Genomic DNA, 24,209 nt, shown 5'->3' with positions numbered 1-24,209 from the left:
CATCTCTGCCGCCTACAGGGCTTATAAACACTTAGAAGGGCCCTTCCAAGCCTTCATTAGCTGCACACCAAAGGCTTCGGAAATAATTGGCCTCTATGACTTAGAAATTGGCCACTGGGCTGTAAAATACCAGCCACTGGGAAAGGCTCTTAATTCGGACTGGCGCTTTGATACAGCTTGATTCTGGTTTCAAGGCTGCACTGGAGCTATAATCTCTCATTAGTGCTGTGATGAGGAGCAGGTCTCCTCATTAGCACCGATCTGAGAAGTGGCACCAAAGCTTTCCAGTCTCCCTCTGATGGAAGAACCTCAAACCAAAGGGGTGCAGCTCATCTCCCACACCAACACAGCAGCCCCAGACTGCTTCTCTGCTCAGTGGCTCTGGGCTTCCTCTCTTGTATTTTCCCCCCTTTCTCCCTTTTATCTGGGTGCTCCAGCCTCTGGGCTGCAAGCCATAACCTGAGGGTCCCTGTGGGTTGGCATCTGTAGCTGCTGCTGTGTCCCCTTGGCAAGTGGAAAAAGGGCTGTTAATGTTTTACATATTATTATCTTTGTAGAAGGTACAAAAATGCAAATGGACAGTACTTGTTGCATACAAATAAAAGCACTGCTTTGCTACCTGCAATCCCTTGTGAGGTCTGGCCCTTGAGATTTCACACCTTTACTGATAGATTTTTTACAACCTGGACAAGTTGCACAGCTGCTGCTGGCTGGTCCTACGAGAGACCCTAATGCCACAGTAAAGATGCTGAAAACCCCCTCCCTAACATTATGGATTTATGTTCAGAAAGGGAGGAGCAAGAGGCTCCAGCCCCCCTAGGACGGCACAAGCAGCCCAACCTTGGGACCATCTTCTCAGCCCTAAAGAGCTTCCACTAATGGCTTTAAAGCAAAAGCTCAGTTGCCTTCTCTGCCACGGCAACAGGATGTTGCCTCTACCAGTGCATTCTCCAGAAGAGAAATGCTGGAAAAAGGCAACCAATCATCAAGTTAGGGAAAACTGGTTTGCCCAGTCTTTTTTTGCAGGATACCCATGCACTGCCAAACCCTATCCATGGCTACCTGGATAGGCCTGTCCCAGACTACATGGAGCCAAGTTCTCTCCTGCAGTGCCCTTCCCACAGCCCACCTCCATCTCTGGTCGTAAGCCCTAAGAGGATGGGAGACTGCCCAGCAGGGCTGTCCCTGCCTCCTCTTCCTCCAGCCATGTCCAGAGCTGCCCATGAACTCACCCAGGACCATTCACCAGTGCACACTGCTTACCTGCCCAGGCTGCCATTCCATTCACAAATACAGGCAGACACCAGCTCCTGGCTCCTCCTAGGAAAAGGGGCTCATTGTGAGTAATGATGAAAGCAGTCAGCAGGGAAAACCTCACAGCTTCACTACAAAAGAGAGAAGCTATTTCAGTTATGGCAACATTAACTGGCACTGCATGGACAGGGGAAACTTGTGCCTGCATCCTTATTTAAGCCAGTGACAATTCACAGGCTTTCAAGCAGGACAAACCAAAAGAGACTGGGTTTTCATCTCTGTGACACCACATTGTGCTGTTAGGTGCCATCCCCATGACAGTTTTCTATACAGCTCTTTGGGAGCTCTCTCCTTACCATGTGCTGCTGAGTTTTGAAGGTTTCCAGAATTCACTGTTTGTATGACTGCTCAGTTAGTGCTCCAGAGGAAAGTCTGCAACTAGGAATACTGCTGGTAAAGACAAAGATATCATGGGAAGAGAGGTGACATGAAAATCTTCTCTACTCAACAATTTGCTGTCTTTGACTGCCAGTGGAAAGAAGAGCCACTTAGCACATTCTCTTTGCTTCATATAGATAACATATTTATTGAAAAATCTGCTTCACCAACAACGGTGAAATCATGATCAAAAATTACAAAACATCATGGTAGTTTGCTTTATAAAAATAAACTGCAGGAGTATGCCTCACTGATTTGTACTGGTATGTCTCAGCCCCTTCCTCCTTTAATGGTGCACGTTATACTCTTCAGCATAATACCATTCTAGAAAATTGCATTCCATCCAAAAAAATGCACTTGTTTTTCCTTAGCAGAGGTCCTTAAAGTGACTTTTCCCCCGTCCTCCCCAACAATAAATATAGAAAATAGCCTCTAAACAAATAAATTTTAGTTTGGTCAGCTTAAAAAAAAAGGTCCATTTTCCCCCTCTTGGGATATGTAGTGACTAAGCAGCCATTTAAACAGTATTCAAGTCTTTGGTGGCTTCAGCTGCTTAAAGCTGCAGTTTTATGTACAGATGATCAACTGAGGTTCTTTTTCTCTTTCCACAAACCAAAGACTATGAGATGATGTCAGGTGCACATTCGCTGCACCTCCACTGGGAGCGATCCATCGCCCCAGAAAGCAACCAAAGGAGGTCATCTTTGGCAAGGCAGAGCTTTCATACAGAAGGTGTCTTTGGTGGATGAACCTGCTGCATCAGCTGCGGTCGTTTCACTCGCGGTTTCCGTCTCTTTGGCCTGCTCTTGGCTTTGTTGATCTGCACCACAAAGAATGCCAGGACCACCATGGCACCGAGAAAGGCAAAGACAGGAATGGTCTGTCCCACATCCTGGTTGTATCGGCCCGGCATTATACCTAGAAAGGCAAAGAGGTTTGGAAGGCAGCAGTTCAGCAGTTACCACGTGAGCCACGATGTCTTTGTGGTGCTAATGCTATCTACCAAAAGGATCTGCCAGTAACTCTTGTTCAAAGCCCAGGCAGCCATTAATCAGATTACATTTCAGACAGGAAGATTAACAGCTGCAGACCGATTAGCGAAAATCGGATGGGATGCTAACGCTACAGAAAAGCACCAGCATTTCCACCTTGACCTATCTGGGCACATGAAAGCATAGCCCAGATTTCTCCTGTCACAACAATCTTCTGTTTTGCATTAGAAGATAGATGCAAACACTTGACCATAATCATACTACTAAGTAATTGCTGTGATTCAAATCCTGATAGAACAAGGAAAGTGATTTCATGCTTGCTTGCTCCAGAGACTGTGCACACGGTGAGGATGAGCTAGAGAAACAAACCCTTCATTTTTACAGGTGTCTCTGGTCTAGCAGCTCAGACTGGGAAAAGAGCACATATGAGGCTTTCCAACTGCTTCCAGCTGGGCCTGCAGAGCCAAGCTTGTACAGGAGAGCTGCCCACCTGAAAGCTGTTTCGAGTGCTAGACATCATTTGTTAGTGTAATAGCTTGCCCAAGGCACCATTCTGACAAACTCTTCTGCTTTTGAGCATTCACAGAAGGAATTTTAATTAGCACTGGGCATGTGGTCACAGCTCCTAAGGACAGGGGCTGCTGCTGACCCATCAGTCTGAACAGCACCCCAAAAAACCTCAACTATCAAAATGCCCCCACCAAGATATTCCTCTCAGTATGTCATGCATACTTGGTATTGAACAAACTATTCATATGCAAAAAAAAAATCTTCATCAGACAGCCTTTTATAACACAGCCATACCATTATTTGCATGTTTTTCTCAACTGAAAATAAACAGTGGCCTCTCATATGGTTGCACTGTGTTTTGGGTTTTTTTCCAAAGCTTATGCAAAAAGCAAAAGCAAACAGCAATTTTCAAATTATTCAATATTTACCTCCAGGAATGTCCCATGCTCCACTTTCTCCAGGGGACAAGGGTCTCACTTGGGGTCGGTTCTGTCGAAAACTGGGCAGTGCCACTTTATCAAGGTCAATTGACAGTAATTTTTGATGTTTCCAAAGGTTGCTAGAAGAAATTTAAAGACAGAGGTGTCTGCCCACTTACTTAATTAATGCAAGGAATTTTGTAGCAACATATAGAGAAAGTGACAGTACATGTACAACCTACATATAACTCACTAGTCTGGACCTGAATGAGGACCCAATCCACTCTTTAGGTTCTGCAGTTTGCAGGCCTCCAAATTTCAATTAAGACACCACAGGGACACAACCTAGATTAGCAACTATTTACCACTAACTCATATTTCTTGCACACAATCTTCCAGAAATAACCACCAGCAGCCCAGCAGACAAGCAAGGGCTGTGTGCTGAGCACTTTCCTTCAAGGGACTGACAAAAAGCACAAGAGGCGGCAACACTACGAGAGCTGTCCAAGAAGATGCTTCAGAAAACTCTTTCCAAGCCACACGATGACGATGGTTTCATCAAGACTGTTCACTCGAAGCTGGAATCACTCAATCACAACACTGACTTGTGAAGTTATTTTTAAAATCCCAGAGTTTCATAGTGTAGCTATTAGGTGAGTCAGAGTTATTCACTGAAGAGACATTAATCATTATTTCCTCTTTGCAATCTGGTATTTCTCTAGAAGGCATTACAGCTGTCTCTTTCAAAAGCAGATAGAACAAATAATTTTTCAGCTGAACTCAAAAGTGAGACTTCTTCTATAAGAAAGACATATACTAACCTTGGGGCAGTTTCATTCAAAGGCTGTGGTTTGGCCCAGGACAGATGAGGACAAGCAGGAAGGGAGCGGGGTTTAGGGTCTCCCAAGTGAGCCTCAAGCACCTTTGAGTATCGATGCAAATGGTTACCTGCAACTCGCAGCAGACAGAGACTGGCTTACCCAAAGACAGGCAAGATAAGAGTTACCAACACTGACCCTGGGCTGAACAGCATTGCTGTAAACCCAGGAGCTGTTTACAGTAATGACAACTCATAGCTAAGTATCAGTTAGAATTAACCTAAGGGTACCTTAAGTAAGAGTCTGCACCCACCGTAGCAATTAATCCAAGTTTTTCTGGCAGCATGTGAGATAAGACAATGCTTTATAATGCTCTGTAGCTAGTAACTAAAATGCCCCCCAGCAGAACCAGGCACCTAAACATACCTACTCTATGAAGAGAGCATTTTGTTTAGTCTAATCACAACTATCATCACAACAAAACCCTACAACATGTACTCTCTTCTAGCCAAACAGCAGAACTCTGCAGAGCTCACAACAAATTAACCTTACTGGCATGTAACTCAAGGGGTCTGCCCCAGCCTTCCTACCCTGACAGTCCCTCAGCTGTGGGTTGTGCTTGGCTATTCATTCAGGCTCTCACCTTCCATGCGCTCAGGGAGGGAGAAGCCGGCTCCCGACGGCGGCCGCTGTCTGTTCTCGGAATGGCTGAGGCTCGGCGGCATCACCCCGTAGGATGTGTATTGCAGCAGGGAATCCAGGAGCCAAAAGCAATCTGTGGATTTCACAGTCCCAAGCCCCAGAACAAAATATGCATTATGCCACATTTAAAATGGCTTATCTTTCTGCTAAGAAGGCTTTAATGACATTTAGAATTACAATCCATTTTTCTGGCTCTTGCTTTTCTCCTGAAGTTCTAGGCTCACTTTCAGAAACATGCAACTTTCAACACACACCCCATATTCCCCTGCAACACACAGACACAACATTAATCTGTTCAGTCTTAAAATATCATCCCTTGTGTACCAAACCAGGCTCTTTTGGGGAGCAGGACATAAAAAAATAGGTCTTGAATACAGGAATTCCAGGTTGTGCAAGGCCATTCAAGTTTTGTCAAAAATCACAAGGTTTTTCAGTGGAAGCAAAGAAAGCTCTGAGTTTCTGGTACAATTTTTAACAGGGAAATGGAGAACCAACTATTTTTTTGAAAGGACAAAATGAATACAGTGCAAAGAAAAGTAAGAACAAGGTAGTGTTTACACTGCAAGGATATGACTCATTTGCTCTCTCAAGCTTAAAACAAACAAACAAACAAACAAAGGAGAAACATTCTGGCTACATCCCAGCTAAAGGTACAAGCATAACTACAGCAGCTGTGGTACAGACCAGGCTGGGAATCAACACCACAACACACTTGATCATGGTTTTCCTTTGCACTTCAAAAGCTCATGATCCCTCACTTTGATTCTCTCCTGAATTATTACTACCTTAATCCAAGGCTACCCCTAAGGAACAAGCACTCCAGCTAGTTAAGATCACAACTCTAAAGCTTCCCTTTGCAGGAGTAGGACAATGCCTTATCAGCTATTTCCACCACACAGCAAACTATTTTTCTCAGAACTTCTGCCCCCAGGAACAGTTGGCTGGGAATGGGAGCTAATCTTCATAATCCCAGTGTCCCTTAAATCCTCATCTTTGATTTTTCAAAGAGGTCAAACAGATTTTAAGGATTTATATTCACAAATGTTAGGAATTTTCCTCAGTTAAAGCCACCGATGTCTCTGCAGGAGACATAGCTCCTGGTTCACAATTTAAAAGCTAATTTTAAAGTATTTCCTTGGAGCATTCCACTCCTTCTTGCTTCCGACGTCACACTGAATTTAACAGTATTAGGGAGGCCACAGAGCATTATTTTCCTATTACTTAAAGCTATGTACCTTCTCTTTTGTTATGTGCTTTCAATAACCTACAGCAAGCACTAAGGCACCAATATGTAGGTGTTAGGGCAACTCACAGGAAGCAACCCAAAGGCAGATAAGGAAAAATCAGAGAACTCTTTAAAAACCCCAAAATGTATGGTAGAGAAAGAAATGAGCTACAGATGGAGAGCTCCCTTAGGCAGCAAGTTCCTTTAAACTTAAATAAATTAGGCAAGGCATGGATTGCATAATGTAGTATTTTAAAATGTCAGTGACAAAAGCTTAAAAAATTATAGATGTACTTTTCATGACAAAAGGAAAATTCAGTTCTGTTCAGTGGGAATGCAGAAAAAGACTTCACATATTGGATTATCTTCCTCCCCTCAAGCCACAGATCTACCAGCTTGTGCTTTACATGTCATGAGAAACCTAAGCAACCTCTTAAAAATTTGAAAAGTCATATCAGACAAACTGCTAGAAAAAAGATTTTATAAGAATCAACCGTAGTGTGTAGGCAGAGAGCATGGCTTCTCTGGGAGCCACAGAAAACACACACAACTCACACACTTACTATCTAGAGTTGCAAATAAATGCTTTGACAACAAATGGAAGTTCCTACTTTCTGACATATGTACACCACTTAGTTTGTGTCAAAGTAGGATAACCTGAAAATAGTAATGCACAACTGAAACACCGAACATTACCATAAATCCTCACAGGAAATATTGCAAAGGGAACAAGACAAGCTGAGGTGCAAACTCAAAAGATAAAATCCACTGTTCTATACAAACATTCTGAAGGTGTAACTAGGGAAAAAGTGAAAGGATCTTCTAATGGCCTCTCCATAACTTCAGATCAAGAATGTGTAACTATTAGTGCCTTCTACAAACAAAAACACCCCAAAAACAAAACAAAACAAAAAAACAACCCACAAACCAAACCCCTCTTGCAAAACAACCCACCCCAGTAGACAGCCCCCAAAGCTTGTGGAACAGAAAAATAAGTGTGTGTGGGAAACAGTCCCATCTATCAGAGGGCTATTTAACATGGGGGGCTCTTTTGCTGTAAATGCACCTCACAGCATTTCAGTAGAGCTCTGCAAAACTGAGATTAATCCCCAGTAAGGAATATTAAGAGTCACTAAAAAAACCATCTACTTCTGGTGGGGGCTGTAAAACCCCACAGGACAGCTGTCAGTGCAGGACAGTGACTCTCCCTGCGTGCCAGGGCTCACACACCTTTCTGCCGATGGCTGTCATCCAGGCAGTTGGAGTCGCCGTACAGAACTATTCTGCCACCACCTTCCAAAGGAACTTGGTAAAGCCCCAAAATAGGGACATTTTCAACCACAGCAGTCTCCTGTTTTAAAACTTCAAGACCTAAAGCAAAGCACAAATAAATTTCATAGCCTGCAGAGCATCAGTATCAATCTACCCATAACACACACCTGCATTTCCAACTGACAAATACAATGCCCCACATCATGTCACACATTTTTGCAAGAAGTTTTCAAAACCACCACGATGTTATTGTAAAAATGAAACTGCTCCAAGACCCTGATTATAAAGTTTCCTACTGATAATAAATTTTTTTTCTTTCTTTGGTAGAGAAGAAAAAAAAACCTCACAATCTGTATTATCTTCAACAAGCTTGAATGAAAAATTCTAGTATCTTCAGCAAAAGGTTTAAAATCAAAATATTCTGCTCTTTATGTTGTTTCCATCCTTCTGCAGAATTCTACAGAAAACTGGCTTTAGGTTAAAGGTCTTCTACCTTTAACATCTGTTTCAAAAAACAAAGACAAATTTCAAATTTGTATTTGAAATGTATCCCATTTACTTAAGACACTGTGTTTAGATAGCAGAAGCAAACCAGAGAGCTCTTCTGCTTCATGAATTGCAATGAAAAGGATTCAAGAGAAAAAGCAGGTCTAGCAGGCTGCTTGTTAAATTGACACTCTGTCTTTCTCTCTCTCACATAAGGAAACACCTAAGTCATCAGCATACAGGGATATTGTCTTTCCTTCAAAAGGCTCACACAGATGAGCTCTACTGTTCCAGAAAATTTCCCCACTAGGTAATCACCTCTGGTGCACACTGTAAGTCAAAAATACAATGAACTCACTGATCTTCTCTGGCAGTTGCTGAGTTGTATCAGAAGCACTGCACGTGCTTCTGCTCTCACACTCAAACACCCTACACCCTTCTGCACAAAACTGACCTGCAACACCCTACAAGTTCTGACCATTTACTCCTGCACAGCACTTCCTAAAGGCTCAACAAATACAACATTTATTTTTTGAACTGCCTGCTGCCATTACGTTCTGAATTACCCCCTCACAAACTGAAGGATATTATGATAAAAGAGAATGGAAATGCATAGAGAACACATCAGTCAAGTCTGAGACCACAGGCATCCTGTATGCATAAAACTTTCCCTTATGAGAGTTCAGCTGGTGACATTTTGTCTTACTAAAATTTTCCTTTTTTATATCCTTAGATCACCACAGCTACCACAACACTCATACTAAATATGGCAATGATCAGGGGATATATTTCAGTAGCACTTGAAATTTGTGAGAAACATGAGCAAGGAAAACAATTACAACACAACTCTTCCCCTTCCAGAGACATATGTACATGGAGATGTGTTTCCATACAGCAATCACAATAAAGGACTGCACATATATACCTGGATACTGCTGTACTATATAACAATTGTATACAGAGTCACACTGCAGCTGCCTGTTAGGCATCAGCTACATGTTCTAGGCAAAATGAAAAAATACAAAAATACCTACCTGGTCAATGTGGTTTTACATTTATTGTTTTTAGACCTTTAGACTTTGCAACTTCGCTTGTGCACTGACCCCAAAGTTCTACTCAAAACACGGAAAAAAGGACAAGGAAGCTCATACCTTGATCCTTGAAAGTCTGTGCAATGACAATGCCATCTTCTGGGAACTTTGCAATACTGCACCCTGATGCATAATTCACTGGAAGACATCACAAAACTGCTGTTTAGACCAAAAATGATGCTCCCTCTCTTTCCCACCCAACAAGGCCAGGAGAAAACATTCCCAGAAACACTGCACTGAATTTGCACATTTCAACCAATGTATTTTCAGAGAAAGCATTGCTAAGCACAGCTGTCAAAGGCTCACTTTTACACACTGGTTTCAAATCTTTCAATTTAGAAGGTTGGCATTATCTTTTTTTAAACTGAAAAGCTTAATCAAATATCATGAAAAAGTCTACAGAGGAAGAAATCATTTAAGAAATCATTTACAAGACTCTTTTCACTGAATTTGCGTGGTTCCCTTGACTCTTGCTCAACCTCAAACTTGCAGAAAACGATTTTCCAAACACCCCTCTCTAGCCTTTGTAGGCAATGGACTGCAGTACTCACTTTCATGACTTGCCATGGTAAAATCTCCTTCATACAGCCCATCACTAAAGGCCATATTCCAGACAGAAAGCAGATCATTGAGAGCTGGTATATTAGCACCTCCAGTATCAGGCATCCACCACTGCCTGTAAAAATTGCAGTGTAACACTGTTCATTAATATACAGAATAGACACCTAGAGTTTGGATAACAAAAAGTCACATGTCTTCCTGCATATGGACTTTTCCACAGCCATTTAAATAATGAACTACATCTCAAAGCCTTATTTAACTCCAGGGGCATCTGAACAGCTGTTCTCTCTGATAACAATGCTTTTGAGTAAAAGTTAAATAATACTGATGTAAAGTTCTCAGTGCATTTCAGCTGCATGAAAAACTTCATTTTACATTTAAAAAGAAATTCAGCCTTATGTTCTTTGTTTGGCTGAGCTAAAAATGACAGTCATGTACCTTGCTTCTCATTTTTATAATGAAGCAAAATGTCACATATTTTTTCTTTATACAATACATGGAATAATTTCAGTAATTAGCTACACAACCTGGTGATATTCTTGCAATGCGTATTTGCTTTCTATTCTGCTCCCCTACAGTAAAAACATGTCCATTTTTATTTGTTGGTTTTGTCTCAAATTTCTTATTTCTTTTAATTGTAAATGTTTTTCTGGGCATTAAAGGTAGAATACAGTACCAAAGGGGCCTTCACAATCATGCTAAATAGGTAGCTATGCTCCTTAAGCTGCAGCTTAAGGTCAGTTCTGCTACTTAAGGTAGCACCTTCTCACAGGTAACATCCAAGTGCTGAAGTACAGCGCATCACATTTGGGATTTTTAGGGTAGTATGTGCAATTCTACGGCATTTTATTCCCCAAAGAACTTGGAAATAAGTCAATACCTTGTGTTTTCATCATAGAACTTTACTTTTCTCATCACAGATGTGTTGTACCAGTCACTAAAGACTATCAGTGAAAGTCCATTATCAACATCCCTCCTCAACTTGGTGATCTCTTCAGGAAAATACTCTTCCTCACTGTCCACCATCAGTAAAGTCCCTGTGTGTAAAAGCAGAGTCACTGTAATGTTACCACTATTCACACAACACACACAGAAGCCAACACAAATGCACATTTTGCACATTATCTGGTCCCTGTGCCCTGCTCTGGCAGTTTAGCTAATGAACTCATATTTAACAATGTAAATATAAGACAATTCAGTTTACAAATGTATTCAAAAATTAGTTTGGCACAACAAGAAATTACTTATGACTCCTGCTTGTGTGGTCTCAAGAACTGAATGCCCACATTTGTCAGGTGTGTGTTTTGCAGTTTGGTCTCACCCAAACACTCCATAAACTGAGCCAAACTGTGGCAGAGCTGGACAATGAGGGGATTCACCACTGATCCAAAGTGGAGTGCTAACGCAGATGCACCCTTGTAAGGAGGTTTCACTGCTCCACTTCTAACAAGCACTTCCCTCACTACTGCAGACTGGCAGCCAGGTAGACAGCAATTACTCTGCAACATGGTTTGATTCACCCCTTGAAAACTACAGCTGCATTCTGGTAGGCTTGACTAAAGTGCCACTGCCACTTTCACATAACTCTCTCCCACTCCTCTGAACGAGCAAGCACAACCTTCTCTGCATCACTGAAAAAAAACACCACCAGAATATACTTTTATTCCCTGAAAACATGCTTATGTTTTTAGACTGCTTCTAAATACCAAGCCCTTTTGCCTCTCCACTTTTTGATTGCCCAGAGAGGTGGTGGAATTTCCATCCTCAGAGAAAAGGCAAATCTTAACAGGATGATACCCTGAGCAATCTGATAAATCACTGGTCCTGGTTCCATGTCTCACAGTTCCTTGCAAACAAGCCAATTCCACAAGTCCAGGCAGTCTGCACTTGGAAGCCTTCTGATAAAGATCCTGTAGAAATGGCACAGAGTGCACTCTCACCAACTGTGAAAACAATATAAGCTAGGGACAAGTGGCAGATGGACCACAAATCACTGAGTTTTACTCTCCTCACTTCTTCTTCAGGAAATCCTGAAAGCCCAACAAACAACAATCAAATGAGGTACAACCCAACTGTGAATCAGAGGAGAGAGAAGTTCCCTAATGCTACTCTCTATCAATTAGAAAACTAGAGGTCTCAGAAGAAACACTATTTTGCTACTTTTTGAACGCCTAACATTTATGTATCCATTTGCACTTCCACTGAACTCTAAAAGCCGTGGTGAGATATTCTCTGAAGAATCCAGATAAACAAAAGATTACTACTGGCAACAGTTCCAGAACTGGCAAACTCAGGAGAATGCACCTCGCAGCGCACTGAAGAACATCACAGCCCAAAAGAGAAGAGGGTTTTTGGAGCATGCCACGGTTAAACAAGGGGCATATGGGAGCAGACAAGAGCACAGACAGCTTGGTCTGTCCCCTGCCTGGCCAACCTATCAAAATTCCTTCCTGGTTAGCACAGAAACAAACCACAAACTGTTTTGCCATCACATAGGGTTGATGACCACTTTACCCACTCCTCTATGTAATCAAAGATGGCTAAGCATAAAAAAAGAACCAGGATGGACACCTTTGATTTTAGTCTGTTAAACAGGTTCATTTCGACGGTGCCAAAATCTTTTGGCAAATACAGTTCTGCCTTTGTGGGACTGAATACAGAGGGGCTTTTAATCCACTCAAAGGCTGGCTTTGCCCCTCTTTTTTTCATGATAGAGAATAACACTAATTCTACTGAACTCCCCAGCAAGCTTCTCCAGCAGTACTCCACACAACTAGATATCAGCACTTATTATATCAGCATTTATTATGAATAATAAATACTCCCACTGCCAAAATATTTTTCTACTACCGTTAGAATTTTTATTTGTACCCTCAAAACAGTTTTGGTCTTCCAACAAAAGGTCATTTCAGGAAAAAGTTAACAGTATGGAGAACGAGGCAATTAACTCATGCTTACCATACTGACTTGCATCAAAACATGTAAACGGGGAACCAAGAACCTCAACAAAGTACCCCATGCTCCTGAGGTGCTGGTACATGTCCCTGAAGTTTGTGTGGATATGGTCACCATTCCTTAGAAAGAGAAGAGTGTTGAACACATTTAGATCTGGCATGCAGAAATCTGATTTCCACCTTTTCGATCTTCTGAAATCCTGTCCAGCTGCCACATCTGCATACTCCAAGCACCTTTCCAAAAGCTTATATCCTGGTCACTGACCCAATTAATCCTCACTGAGAAACTGTTGCATGATTTTTCCTATGGATGCTTGCCCTCTGCATCTAAAAGGCAACAGGTCAGCAAGCCTTTCCCTGCTTTGAAGACGGTCTCCCTCAAGAGACAAGGAGGTCTCGTCTTTTAAATTGCCAAGTCTGTTTGATAAGTGAATGCTGAAGCAGTTAATAAAGTGTCCCCCCTAACTTCCTGGGAGAAATTAGGTCAGAACAGAAAAGCCAAACAAAAATCTTAAATGAGTATTTTAAAAGTTTTTCATATCATGTGAATAAAACCACAGAGCTCAAAAAACAATCCTGCACCAAAAGCATAGAGTTCAAGTGCTTTTCATGGATTTCTCAGAAAAGATAATCCCATGCCCCTCTGAAAAAGAATTATGGCATTCAGTAAAGTTATCCCATATCATTAACACACAATCAAGAAGTACTGATTTAATAGAACCTGAGATAAATACCAATCTAATGGATCATTCTTCATCCTCAAATTATCCCTGGGGAAGTATCCTGGTGGATAACGGAGGTTATGATATTGATCCCAAAGGACTCGCTTGCTACGAGGTGGAGTAGGAATAATCTTCACTTTTATTGGAAGCTTCACCGTTGAAGTCTGCTCTGCACCATTCTTAGACTGAAGGACAGAACAAACTACAGTGAAATCCTTTCTCCCCACAGGAATCAGTTAACCATGGATTGTGAAAGACAAAAAAACTGGAGGTACCAAATCTACTTTTAGTCACCAGTATCAGCTCCAGAGACAAAGAGATGACTTTTTGCCCTAAATTGCTGCAGTATTTTTTTCTGCACTCAACAGTTTATAATTACGCTCAGAATGTAAAATACTTAACATATGTTACAACTGTGATCTGGTTTAATTGCTCAAAATCTTAAAAGTCTCTCAGGAATAATTAAGCACGGTTCTAGAAGAAACATATTTAAGCAATCTTTTCAAAATACTTAAAATTTAGAATAAACAAATGAAACTATGCCATTGGTCCCAAAGAGAGGTTTCCTGATTCTAAATTTTATGCAATTTGCCCTCAATTATAAAGATCATTATTTGTAGTCTTCAATTTCCTGACCTCAATTTAATTTATGCTTCAAATGACAGGGCTAGAGCAAACCCTCAAAACCAAGGTATTTGTATATCAAAAAGCAGTTTTAATAATTCTTGACCCAGAAAATCCAAAAAGCACAGAACTTACTTCATTTTCTGCAGGGGATGATACTGTGATCATAACATGACCCTGAGCAATGCCTTCCCAAGATGCTGCTTTCTTTGCTACAGAGATGGAAATTGCCAAGTATCCAGACCAAGGCCACAAGACAGGGGAATAGGAGAAAGCCACTTCAATGTTATCCCCATTCTGGGGGAGATAGGGTTGCCAGTCTGGCTGTGAAATGAAGAATACAGCACATTGGTAAAACAGCATTTGCAATGACTGCTTTCTGCACACACAGCCCTCCTCCTCTGCACGAAGTAACAAATACTAGCTCTTCTGAAGATTACATCAAATTTAAAAATGCCCCCCAAGCCCAAAACTTTGGTGTTGTGTCAGTGAATCAACCCAATTGTGACAGCCTCCATGACCCAGACTAGAGGCTTTTCAGAGGCAGGACTGTGAGAAGCTGCCCAAGTGAACCTGCTTTAACATTCTGAGATCATGTGCAAAAATTTATTGGCAAGAACACAAGACTGCCTTTTGGTAACAAAGCAAGCTAGCAATGTAACAGACACGGGCCAATTACACCAGCTGTGTGTATTACCATGAGCTAATTGTCCTGGGTAAGAGCTTCAACGTCGTTTAATGTAAGCTTGAATCTAAAGCAGACATCAGGAGTCACACTAAAATGTTGAAATTAGTCTCATTTACATTGGCTGGAATTACAGGACAGGTGTCTTGTTTAACTTGTATCAATTCTCAAATCTATTCTACATTTCAACTTACTTAATTAAAAGCCTCCCTAGCCAACCAGCATGCACAACATCACTGGTGTGAAAGAACAGGTTTGGTAGCAAAGTCTGGTTAAACTGATAAATTCAGGTCACTCTGACCCATGGAAAAGGCATTATTTAGTGTCAGGATTCTTTACCAAGATCATTTATGCTCCAGGATGAAAAAAAAAAAAATTAGGAAAGCCTATCCAGATGACTTTAAATGCTATTAGATAATACAAAGAAATCTCTAAGTACATCTAAATTCAAACTGGTTTTGCAAAGATAAAGTTACACACCCTTGAAACCAATGCATTGCTTGAAAACTTGTAGACAGCTCGTGTCAAATCCTCCAAACTGGGTGCACCCTTTAATCAAACATTTTGCATCTCTTGCTCCCAGCAGTGAGGTTTGTTCTACAAAAATCATAGCTAAAATAGTATTTTCTGGGAAGGTTTTAGCAACATTAACAGTCAGAACTTGGAAAAATGTACTTACCTTGTCTACAATTCTCCCTGTGACTCCCATGCCATTAAGGATAGTAACATTAACAATAGTTGGCATCCCTCCATAATATATGGGCTGGGAACAATAGGGCCACATGTAGGGACATTCAGTTAAGTCAATATAGCTTGGACTCAAACTACAGCAGGACAGAGGAGAGAAGATTTGAAGAGAAAAAAAAAAAAATCAATAAACAGAAGAAGAACGTGCCACTACATATAACTATGAAAAAGTTTCAGATAAACCATGCCAGTCATAGTTTTCCAAGCTCTCACCTCACTTCCCAAATATGCCCCAAAATCTTCTTCCCTATTTATTTTTTTCAAGTTTTGTGAAAAGATTTTCACACACAAAAAAGGAAACTTCTCAGTACAGGGAAAAGGTCCTTAGTGTCAAAAGTTAAAGCTTAAATACTTTTCCACTGTGTTCTTACAGTATTCATAACACCTAAGGTACAAGAGAAAATGATCACCCCCTACAGTGCTATAACTTAGGCAGAAAAAACTCATGACTTTTCATCCCTTCTCTTGTCAAAATCCATGCTTCAGATTAGACAAGATCTCTGCAAGTCCTCACTGTTGCACAAGCACAGATTGCTCAACTGAGTTACATATGCACCACCTGCTCTCTTATACAAAAGGGCAAATTATAGTGTACCATTGATTAATTAAGGATTAAAATTAACCTGGCCTGCGGTTTATAGCTGTTGAGGATCTGATAAGCTCTTAGAAGATCCAATTTGCCATGTCCTTGTTCAAACATGTTGACTCCAGGAAGTCTCCGAGCTGATGCAATCAGGGCCTGCTTCATACTTGCTGGATTTACCATTTCACGCTTCTGAACTGTGCTGAAACAGGAAAAAAGGGATCACAAAATCAGTTTGTTGTAAAATTCTCTGTTCATATTTGTCTATTACTGTTTGATTTCTCATGATACAAATGTAGAAGAGGGGCAAGTTTCTGATATATTTCTCTTAAAAACTAATAATGCATGAATTTTTCTCCTTACAATGTGCTCTATGACCAGCAGTCATTACAATCAGGGCAGTATCTTTATATGCTAAAGAAAATACCTGTCTTCCAAGGGGGAAAAATAGCTCAGTTGTTCAAACTAAAATGCACCATTTTTTGGAGGAAATACGATGGTGACTTTGAATTTTTTGCATGTTTCTCAAATAAAGGTTTTTCTCATCCATATGGAGTAGCAATGACAACCACAGGGTATGGACTTGCAGTTCCCACTGTTCTTCAGTGTGCAACAGCTGACTTACGTAACAGGACAGCAGCCATAAAATCCTGCATCCTATAAAATTTACAGGTACATAGATAATTACCTGCTAAAGGTGCCTTCTTTGAGCAGCTGCTCTTTTACAACAGCTGAAAGAAGCTCAGCAATGCTTAATTATTAAAAAATGTGACAAGATTGCCTCAGAGTACTGTTCTCCCTAACTATACTCTCAAAGGCCTAACTATTATTCAAGTAAGTTTTTCTTATGAAACATAGAGATAACCAGACAACGTAATGTCTCAGGCAGAACAACAGTGATTTTATTCTCCAAGTTTGTTTTCCTACATCTAAACACCACTTAGTTTTACTTGATGGATTCCTTTACAGGGAACTTTATGACCCTCCTGATTGGCATCTTTCTAGAGACTCTTACCTAAGACTTACCTCACTAAGAGAGTGACAGCACCTGCCACCACAGGAGATGCCACACTTGTCCCAGAGAGGGAACGGCATCCACCTTTCATACCAGACCCTCTCACTCCAGAGCCATAAGTAACAATATCAGGCTTCACTCTGCCGTAACCTCCAGGCAGCTCCTGTGAAAGAAAACAAATGGATTATTGCCCTAATGTAAAGGAACACTGATGGCTTCATGTGGGCATTTAAATTAACTGCAGGTCATTCAGAAGTAAAATTAGCAACTAAATTATCTGAGGTTCAGCATCACAGAATAGCAACTAACCTAAAGAAGGACTCAAGTTGTTTAGGACAAGTTCCCAACGTTACTGCTGATCAGTATCTCTGCTGAGCATAAAACCACTGACAAAATGAGAACCACACTGCTACTTGGCTACATAAAGAGAAACATGTGACAGTCCCCTTCATCAAGATGACAGTGCAAGCTCATCTGACATCACATATGCAGCAAACACCACCTCAGCTCCACAGGCAAGTAAGTGCAATGTCACATGCAGCATCTGGAAATCCTAGGATTTTTAAACTAAAGGACAAGAGCAGGCCTCTGTGTTTGCAGACTGAACCACACAGACAAGTCTTCACCATCAATCAAAAAGAACTGGATGTTTTATACATTCATCAAAAAATGTCAATAGTGGTCAGGACTAATAACAAAAAACCCTGAAAAGAACATCAAGCCTCTTGCTTAAAGACTTACAATTTCTAACTATTCTGATCTCTGATGAAATCTTTTTTCTCACTGGTTACTCCAACACACATCTACATAGGACTGCCCATTCAGATAAGGTTGCCCTTCCAAGGGCCTTATTCTGGCTGCAAACGTGAGTGGCCGTCATCAAAATCTCTTACCCAAGTGGTCATTCCCCTAGATGAAAAGCGAGCTATATTATCTTCAAAGTCAATGCCACCTACTCCAATCACATCCATCTGGTCAGCAGGATTATTTAGAGTCCTAGAACAAGTTGGGAGACAGGAATAAAAAAAAATTAAAACAACACCCAAAAAACCAAGATACAATCATAAGTTTATCCTGGTAACAGAAATGCTGCCATCAGATTTTTGCAAGATACTTATATTTCACAGGTGACAGCAACTTATCAGGCAGTTACTAACTCAGTAACTATCAAACCATGTAGCTTGAAGACAAAACAAATCTATTTCTAGGCATTCATTTTAGAAATACACCACTAATTGTTCTGGGTTGATCCCTTCTAGATTGCTTAAGTCCAAGATCAGTACCCAAAGTTGTCTGCTCACTCCAACAGGGAAATGTCAGCTGGAAGCACTGCCATTCTTCTTTTGCTGACTTTCCACCGTTTCAAAGAAAAACATTTAGTTAAGTATTTCACAAAATGCTAGTAATAAGGACAGTGCAAAGAGTTTAACTTGAGTCACTTTCTAAGATTAGAGAAAAAAAGGAGAGAAAATTTCCTGAGCAAGCACAACTACTTCCAAACCCACATAACAACATAGTTGGTTCTCTTTGAAGTGGTTGCTGACACTCACCCATATAAAGGGCCATCATTGCCAATAGCAGAGACCATGATGACATTGTTGGCAGTCAGCTCCCAAACCTACAAAAAACAATGTTTACAATAAGGCTCTGCCACCAAGAAAGAGACTTTTCTACCAGACATAACTTCTTTCTGAGCCTTACAAGATACATCTCCCTGTACATCTAGTATTAAGCTCCAAACTTTCTTAGGATGATGTAAGCAATAACCCAGCCTTGACAGCAACACTGCTGACAGAACCTTCTAACAGCAAAGGAAAAATTCTTGTCTGTAACAAAGCACCGCTGATGATGAAGTCAAGTAGTTATAATGAATCCCTTCCAGTAGTATTCTGGGGAGTACAGTGAAGTGACTGACAAACTAAATTTCAATGCAGGTTATCATAAAAAAAACAAGGAAGAATTTATATGCTTCAAACCCTTTAATTGCCCTTTACTAAGAAAGACTATATCCTTTAATTGAAAAGTAAATTAATTCACTTAATACTTTTGAAGGCCAGGCCAATAATTCAGGGAACTACGACATTTACAAAGACAAAAACCTAATTCCATCTTAACCTGAACCACGTCTTGGAACACAGCTCAATCAACTACCTGCACTTTTTACCTATTTGTTCTTAAATTCACTAAAATCATGCCATACATGTTTTTTACCATGAAATAAATTAACCATGCAGAGATTAAAAAAAAAACAAAACAAGAGTGGATTTCAGTTAAGTGTCTTCTATTAAAGGTCCTTTTAGTTGGCTGCTTGGGAGTAATTTCCTAGCAGATTATCAAGCACTTTGTTAAATGGCATTTTCCATAACTCTGTGAACATCTGGGTTGTGCTTGGGGTTTTTTAAGTCTTTCCTTATATATATTCTTAAAAGCCTGTACACTGTACAAAATGTCTGTCACACAAATGCAACACAGAAACTGTCAGCAGGACCAGACACAAACAAGTAGCTCTGCAAGTCCAGCATTTGTGTGAGAGATACAAACATTATGCCCACTTCAGTTCCTCATACTAACTTTGTCAACAAATGGATGATCCATGAAGTCGGGCCCACCAATACTTAGATTCAGTACATCTATCTTCTTTAAAATCGCATAATTAAAAGCATCCAGAAACCAAGATGTATACGAGACCTATGTAAGAAAGAGAGGGAAGAAGTGACTATTAAAAAAATCTAGTGATTTCATGGCAATACAGAATTTAGACAGAGAGGAGAAACAACACCAAAACAGAGCAAAAAAGTGACAATGGTCTTAAATTTCTAGTGCTCAGTACATTTGAGTGACTGCTCTGTGACACAAAAGACTTCCACATACTACTTCTGAAAAATATACCAGATTTGGAAACTGTCAGAAATCTTGAAGGAAGCATCTTATAAATAGAAAGCTGTATCCTTCCCACTTATCAATGTCCACATTTATGAGTGTATGCAATACTCCCAAAGGAGAGGATTAATACAGCATTAACCTGGAAAATTTTGCAGGAACTGAAACGCATATAAAGTAGCTACCTGATTATTGGTGAACACTCTGAAAATGTGCAGTTCTGCATTTGGAGCAAATCCCTGGCATTCCCTCATGCTGGCTATCACACCTGCTACAAAAGTCCCATGGCCTAAACCTATCAGCAAGAGAAGAAAACAAAATTAGACATTAGAAGACAAACAATTTCATTGCCAAGGATTTTTACCACTGAATATCACCTATAGCAAAAATCACATTAATTTAACAGACTTTACAACAAACCACAAGTGCTGGGTTTAGTCCCAGTCTTTTTGAACCATATTTTGCTACCAGGTTCAGTGGGGACAGAATTCTCAGCATGCTGTAGCCAGACAGCCAGCTGATGAAACGTGGGTGATACATTCTCAGTCCATCCACTCCTGATTGCTACCAACAAAATCATGACAGAAAAAGAGTATTTTGGAAAATGCAGCTCATTCCAAAGTCAATGTATTTTAATGTAGACTTTTTAAAGGATTTTTATCCTGAGTCTGCAATAACCAAATTTTGTTAAGCATGACCAATGAGACAAGCAAACACTTTTTTCTCCTCTCCTCAAAAAACACTTTAGCTTTTGCTTTATCGGACTCCCCACATTATATTTTTGTACTCCTAATCTGCCTGTCCAGCAACCCTCTGGGCACAGAACTAACAGAAAGAGCTACCAAAAGCAGGTGCTGCAACGTAAAGAAATTACTATGCAAAAAAAACTATGGAGGTGCACACAAGACTGAGCAATATAAGCATCTACCTTGAACTCTAGGGAGATTCAATGGGCAACTGACACACTGACCCAAACTGTATGAAGTTAATAATCTGTGAAAGCACGTGGTCAGGGCAAGTCAGGGTCAAAATATGAAGAAGGAACACAAACATACTGCAGAAAATAAAAAGTTCAATTATACAGAAGAGAAAAGCTTTACAGGAAGGTGTCAAACTCCGATCAGTTTAGGACTGTAAGGAAGGAAAATGCTGCCCCTCATCAGTATGGAAATATGTACCACTGTGAAACAGCAACATGAAAAGGAGCAGCAAAGAAAACAGCTTTGTGGGGTTTGCTCTCACTGCCACCTCCTCTGGCAATGTATTCACAGGTGCACTATAACTTTTTGCCCTGACATTTCTCAACAGCTATAATGGAGTGTCACGCATGACTCGAAGGAGACTTATGCACCACACTCTTGGAACCTTAATGCTCCCTGCTGAATTTGGTATGAGTACAAAGTACTTGGGACATGGCAAAATTAAGCTTTAAATATCAAGATACACAGTTTTAACAGATGTCAGCAGCAGAGCAGCAAGAACAAAACAGACCAGGAGTAGTTGGAAAACTGCACAGTAACTCACCGTCATCCAAGGTTCTCTCATTAGTCCAGTTTGTTCTCTCCTTTACATTTTTGAAATGTGGATGTTTCTCACTCAGACCAGTGTCAAACACTGCTACTCTCACACCAGCACCTATTACAAGAAAATCATTGCTTTTTCTGATTCAGCTCCATAGCAAATCCATTCTATCAAGTTAAGAGAACTTTCATTTAATGTAGTAAGCAATTTACAATCTAAGTCAATTACAGATCTTAAATAAACTCATATTCCAATTCAGAAATTCAGCCAAAGATCATAAACATGACCAAGTTCTCCTAAGTACAGTACACACATACAACCAAGCACTCCATAAATACACAATGCATTTCAAACCAAATCATTTCTCAACCTTTACAACCTGGCAGCCAGTGAGAGGTTATCACACACGAGTCAGTTAGCCTCTCCTCACACTTCACTTGTTTTTCCAAGAAGGTTATTTTCTCAGGCAACAAGCAGCATCATACCTGTGTAACCCATCTGCCAGAGGACATCTGCCTGCAAGGTCTGAGCAACCTGGCGAGGGATGGCTCTCAGCAAACGCCTGCTCGAGTGTCGGCCTGTGGCATGCCAGAAGCCAGAACCCAGAGAAAGACTTGCCCTTCTCAAGGGGCGGGATGACTGCCACTTTTGAGTCCACCTGGTTTCATTGCAGTGCAGCATTGGATCAGCTATGTAGAATTAGGATGAAGAAAATTAAAAACAGCATGAGGAAACCCATAAAATAATTGAATTTTATGCAAACTTAAGACATCATACTGTTACAAGGAAAGTTTTCGATTATTGAGTATCCATTTTTTCTAACCAAAATCAGTAAAAGCTGCTGGTTTATCTACTATGGATACAGAGGTCCATAGTGTCTGCTGCAAAAGAAATGTTTCTATGTTGTAGATGGAAATACACCACGCTTTCAGCAAATGTATGACAAGACCCTGATCATTTCATAACCAAAAGAGATTTCTGTTAATTGAAAGAAACTGCAGGGCACTTCTCATTTGTGTAATGCTAAGCTGATGGTCTGAAATAAGGCTAAGAACACTTTTCCAAAACAGATCTCATGCAGCCACACAGAAAATAACTTACACTCCAAATACTTGAGTGACCGAAAGACCTTTCGCTGAGGTGTCACACGCTTGATGTTTGGATGATCTTCCAGTGTGAGGACTCCATCCTTCTGCTTCTCATTGATCTGAATAACTTCAAAATCGCTCGGATAGTCACTGGCTGGGTTGTTGCGAGGTACAATCCTCCAGTTCTCAATATCACTACTTTTTAGCGCACTTGAAATAAATTTACTTCGAGCTTTAGCTGTGAAGTATCCATTAAAAGCCACAATATACTCTGGAACAAGAGCACAACTTTATCAGAACTGGTGTTTAAGCAGCTTATGCATGCATTCATGTTGCAAAGTCTGAATTTTTCTTTTCCTTACTCAGAACAAATAATCACAATTTGAGGCACTTTTCTGTTGCTTTTACAAGTTTGCAATTTATTTCTGCACTACATAATGGGAAGGGATGGGGGTGTTGCATCAGGAAATCTAAGAAATATGACAAAAACCTTTGAAAGGAAGGTAGCATTGTAAATATCATGGAAAGGTGAAATGATGCGAGAGGAGCAGGGATGAGGGAACCGATTTACTGTCACAAACTGATATGCCAATTCAGTGTGTTTCTTGACAGGTATGGTTTAAAGACTCAGCAGGGTACTGAGCTTTAGTGCAAATTATTGACACCAACTATGACACGCTCAGAAAACAAAGTCGGACTCAACAGTCCAGTCCTTGATCTGCACCAGTGATTTGTGAACAGGCTCAGCCCCAGGTCACACCACCCATTCACCCTGTTAAGGCTGTGGCCAACTACGCACACACGTCACTCCTGCCACCCTGCCTGCAAGCACCCAGGCACAGCAGAGCTCCACTGCAGGAATGCCGCAGGTTCCTGAGGCAACACGTGGATGCAGGGTCAAGGTGTCCTACTGCTGTCCTCTGCCATCTCATCAGCAGCATCTGCCTCACTCCGCCTTTCATCTGCTCCCTTCACAATTATCTGTCATTTTTCCATGCAAGTATTGCTTCCAAACTTTTTCTTTAACAAATCCAGAGACTTCTTGCTTTTCTCACTCCTTCAAGGCTCATATCTGTGGTTATATTCCATAAAAGAGCCTCAAGCATACCACTGGCCAGGTCAAAACAAACAGCTACTAAACACACCAAACTTGCCCACCTGAGCCTTCACACTCCATTTTCACTTTTAACATTATCTTGATTTCCCTCTCCCCTCTCTTGTTATTGGAACACTGTCTCCAGCTAAACAAAGAACCTTTGAAAAAGCGTTCCTCTTTTTGAATATACAGAATTCAGCAGATGATGTGCTTCTACAGAAACTGTGAATGATACAATTGCACAAACACCACAAATCAGTAACATACACACGAACATGACATGGATTTTTTTTGCTGCTTAACTCTTTATTACCATGCTCCACGACTGTTGAAGTGAACTCCACCTTCAAAGTAAGGCGAGAGCATCCAGGACATATGTGAGCCTCATGAGAAGAATTTCCTACTCTGGTACCAAAGTGTTTTTTGCCACAGAGTAAAATAACAACCAGAACAAGCCAGATGTTTGCAAACTTCATGGTCATAGAAGAAAATGGCTTCATTCAAAAAATTCCATATGTTCAAATAA

At 40.7% G+C, this 24,209-nt stretch overlaps 1 protein-coding gene across 1 annotated transcript; it reads right to left on the bottom strand.

Annotated features, from left to right (window-relative positions):
* Positions 1-1,816: 1,816 nt before the first annotated feature.
* MBTPS1 (membrane bound transcription factor peptidase, site 1) lies at positions 1,817-24,185 on the bottom strand. Its single transcript, XM_069027240.1, has 22 exons — positions 23,997-24,185; positions 22,601-22,858; positions 21,985-22,188; positions 21,503-21,613; positions 20,164-20,273; positions 19,670-19,786; positions 18,649-18,716; positions 17,992-18,094; positions 17,110-17,261; positions 16,124-16,285; positions 15,433-15,577; positions 14,204-14,392; positions 13,457-13,629; positions 12,727-12,842; positions 10,649-10,805; positions 9,759-9,883; positions 9,268-9,345; positions 7,589-7,729; positions 5,075-5,206; positions 4,435-4,561; positions 3,623-3,753; positions 1,817-2,610 (listed from the first exon to the last, which is right to left on the bottom strand). Exons 1-22 carry the CDS (start codon positions 24,181-24,183, stop codon positions 2,414-2,416), a joined length of 3,183 nt encoding a protein of 1,060 aa, XP_068883341.1. The 5' UTR covers positions 24,184-24,185; the 3' UTR covers positions 1,817-2,413.
* Between the last annotated feature and the right edge of the window lie 24 nt (positions 24,186-24,209).

This window comes from Aphelocoma coerulescens, chromosome 11 (assembly GCF_041296385.1).
Source record: "Aphelocoma coerulescens isolate FSJ_1873_10779 chromosome 11, UR_Acoe_1.0, whole genome shotgun sequence".
In the NCBI taxonomy this organism is placed as follows: domain Eukaryota; kingdom Metazoa; phylum Chordata; class Aves; order Passeriformes; family Corvidae; genus Aphelocoma; species Aphelocoma coerulescens.
The sequence above is the reverse complement of the archived record's forward strand: the minus strand, read 5'-3'. Positions and strand labels throughout refer to the sequence as shown.

Excerpts from the sequence above, each read along its gene's own strand:
- MBTPS1 (XM_069027240.1), bottom strand. The coding sequence starts at position 24,183 with ATGAAGCCATTTTCTTCTATGACCATGAAGTTTGCAAACATCTGGCTT. Across the intron at positions 9,346-9,758 it reads TACCATGGCAAGTCATGAAA|TGAATTATGCATCAGGGTGC; the intron begins GTGAGTACTGCA and ends GATGTCTTCCAG. Across the intron at positions 7,730-9,267 it reads ACAGACTTTCAAGGATCAAG|GTCTTGAAGTTTTAAAACAG; the intron begins GTATGAGCTTCC and ends GCTTTGCTTTAG.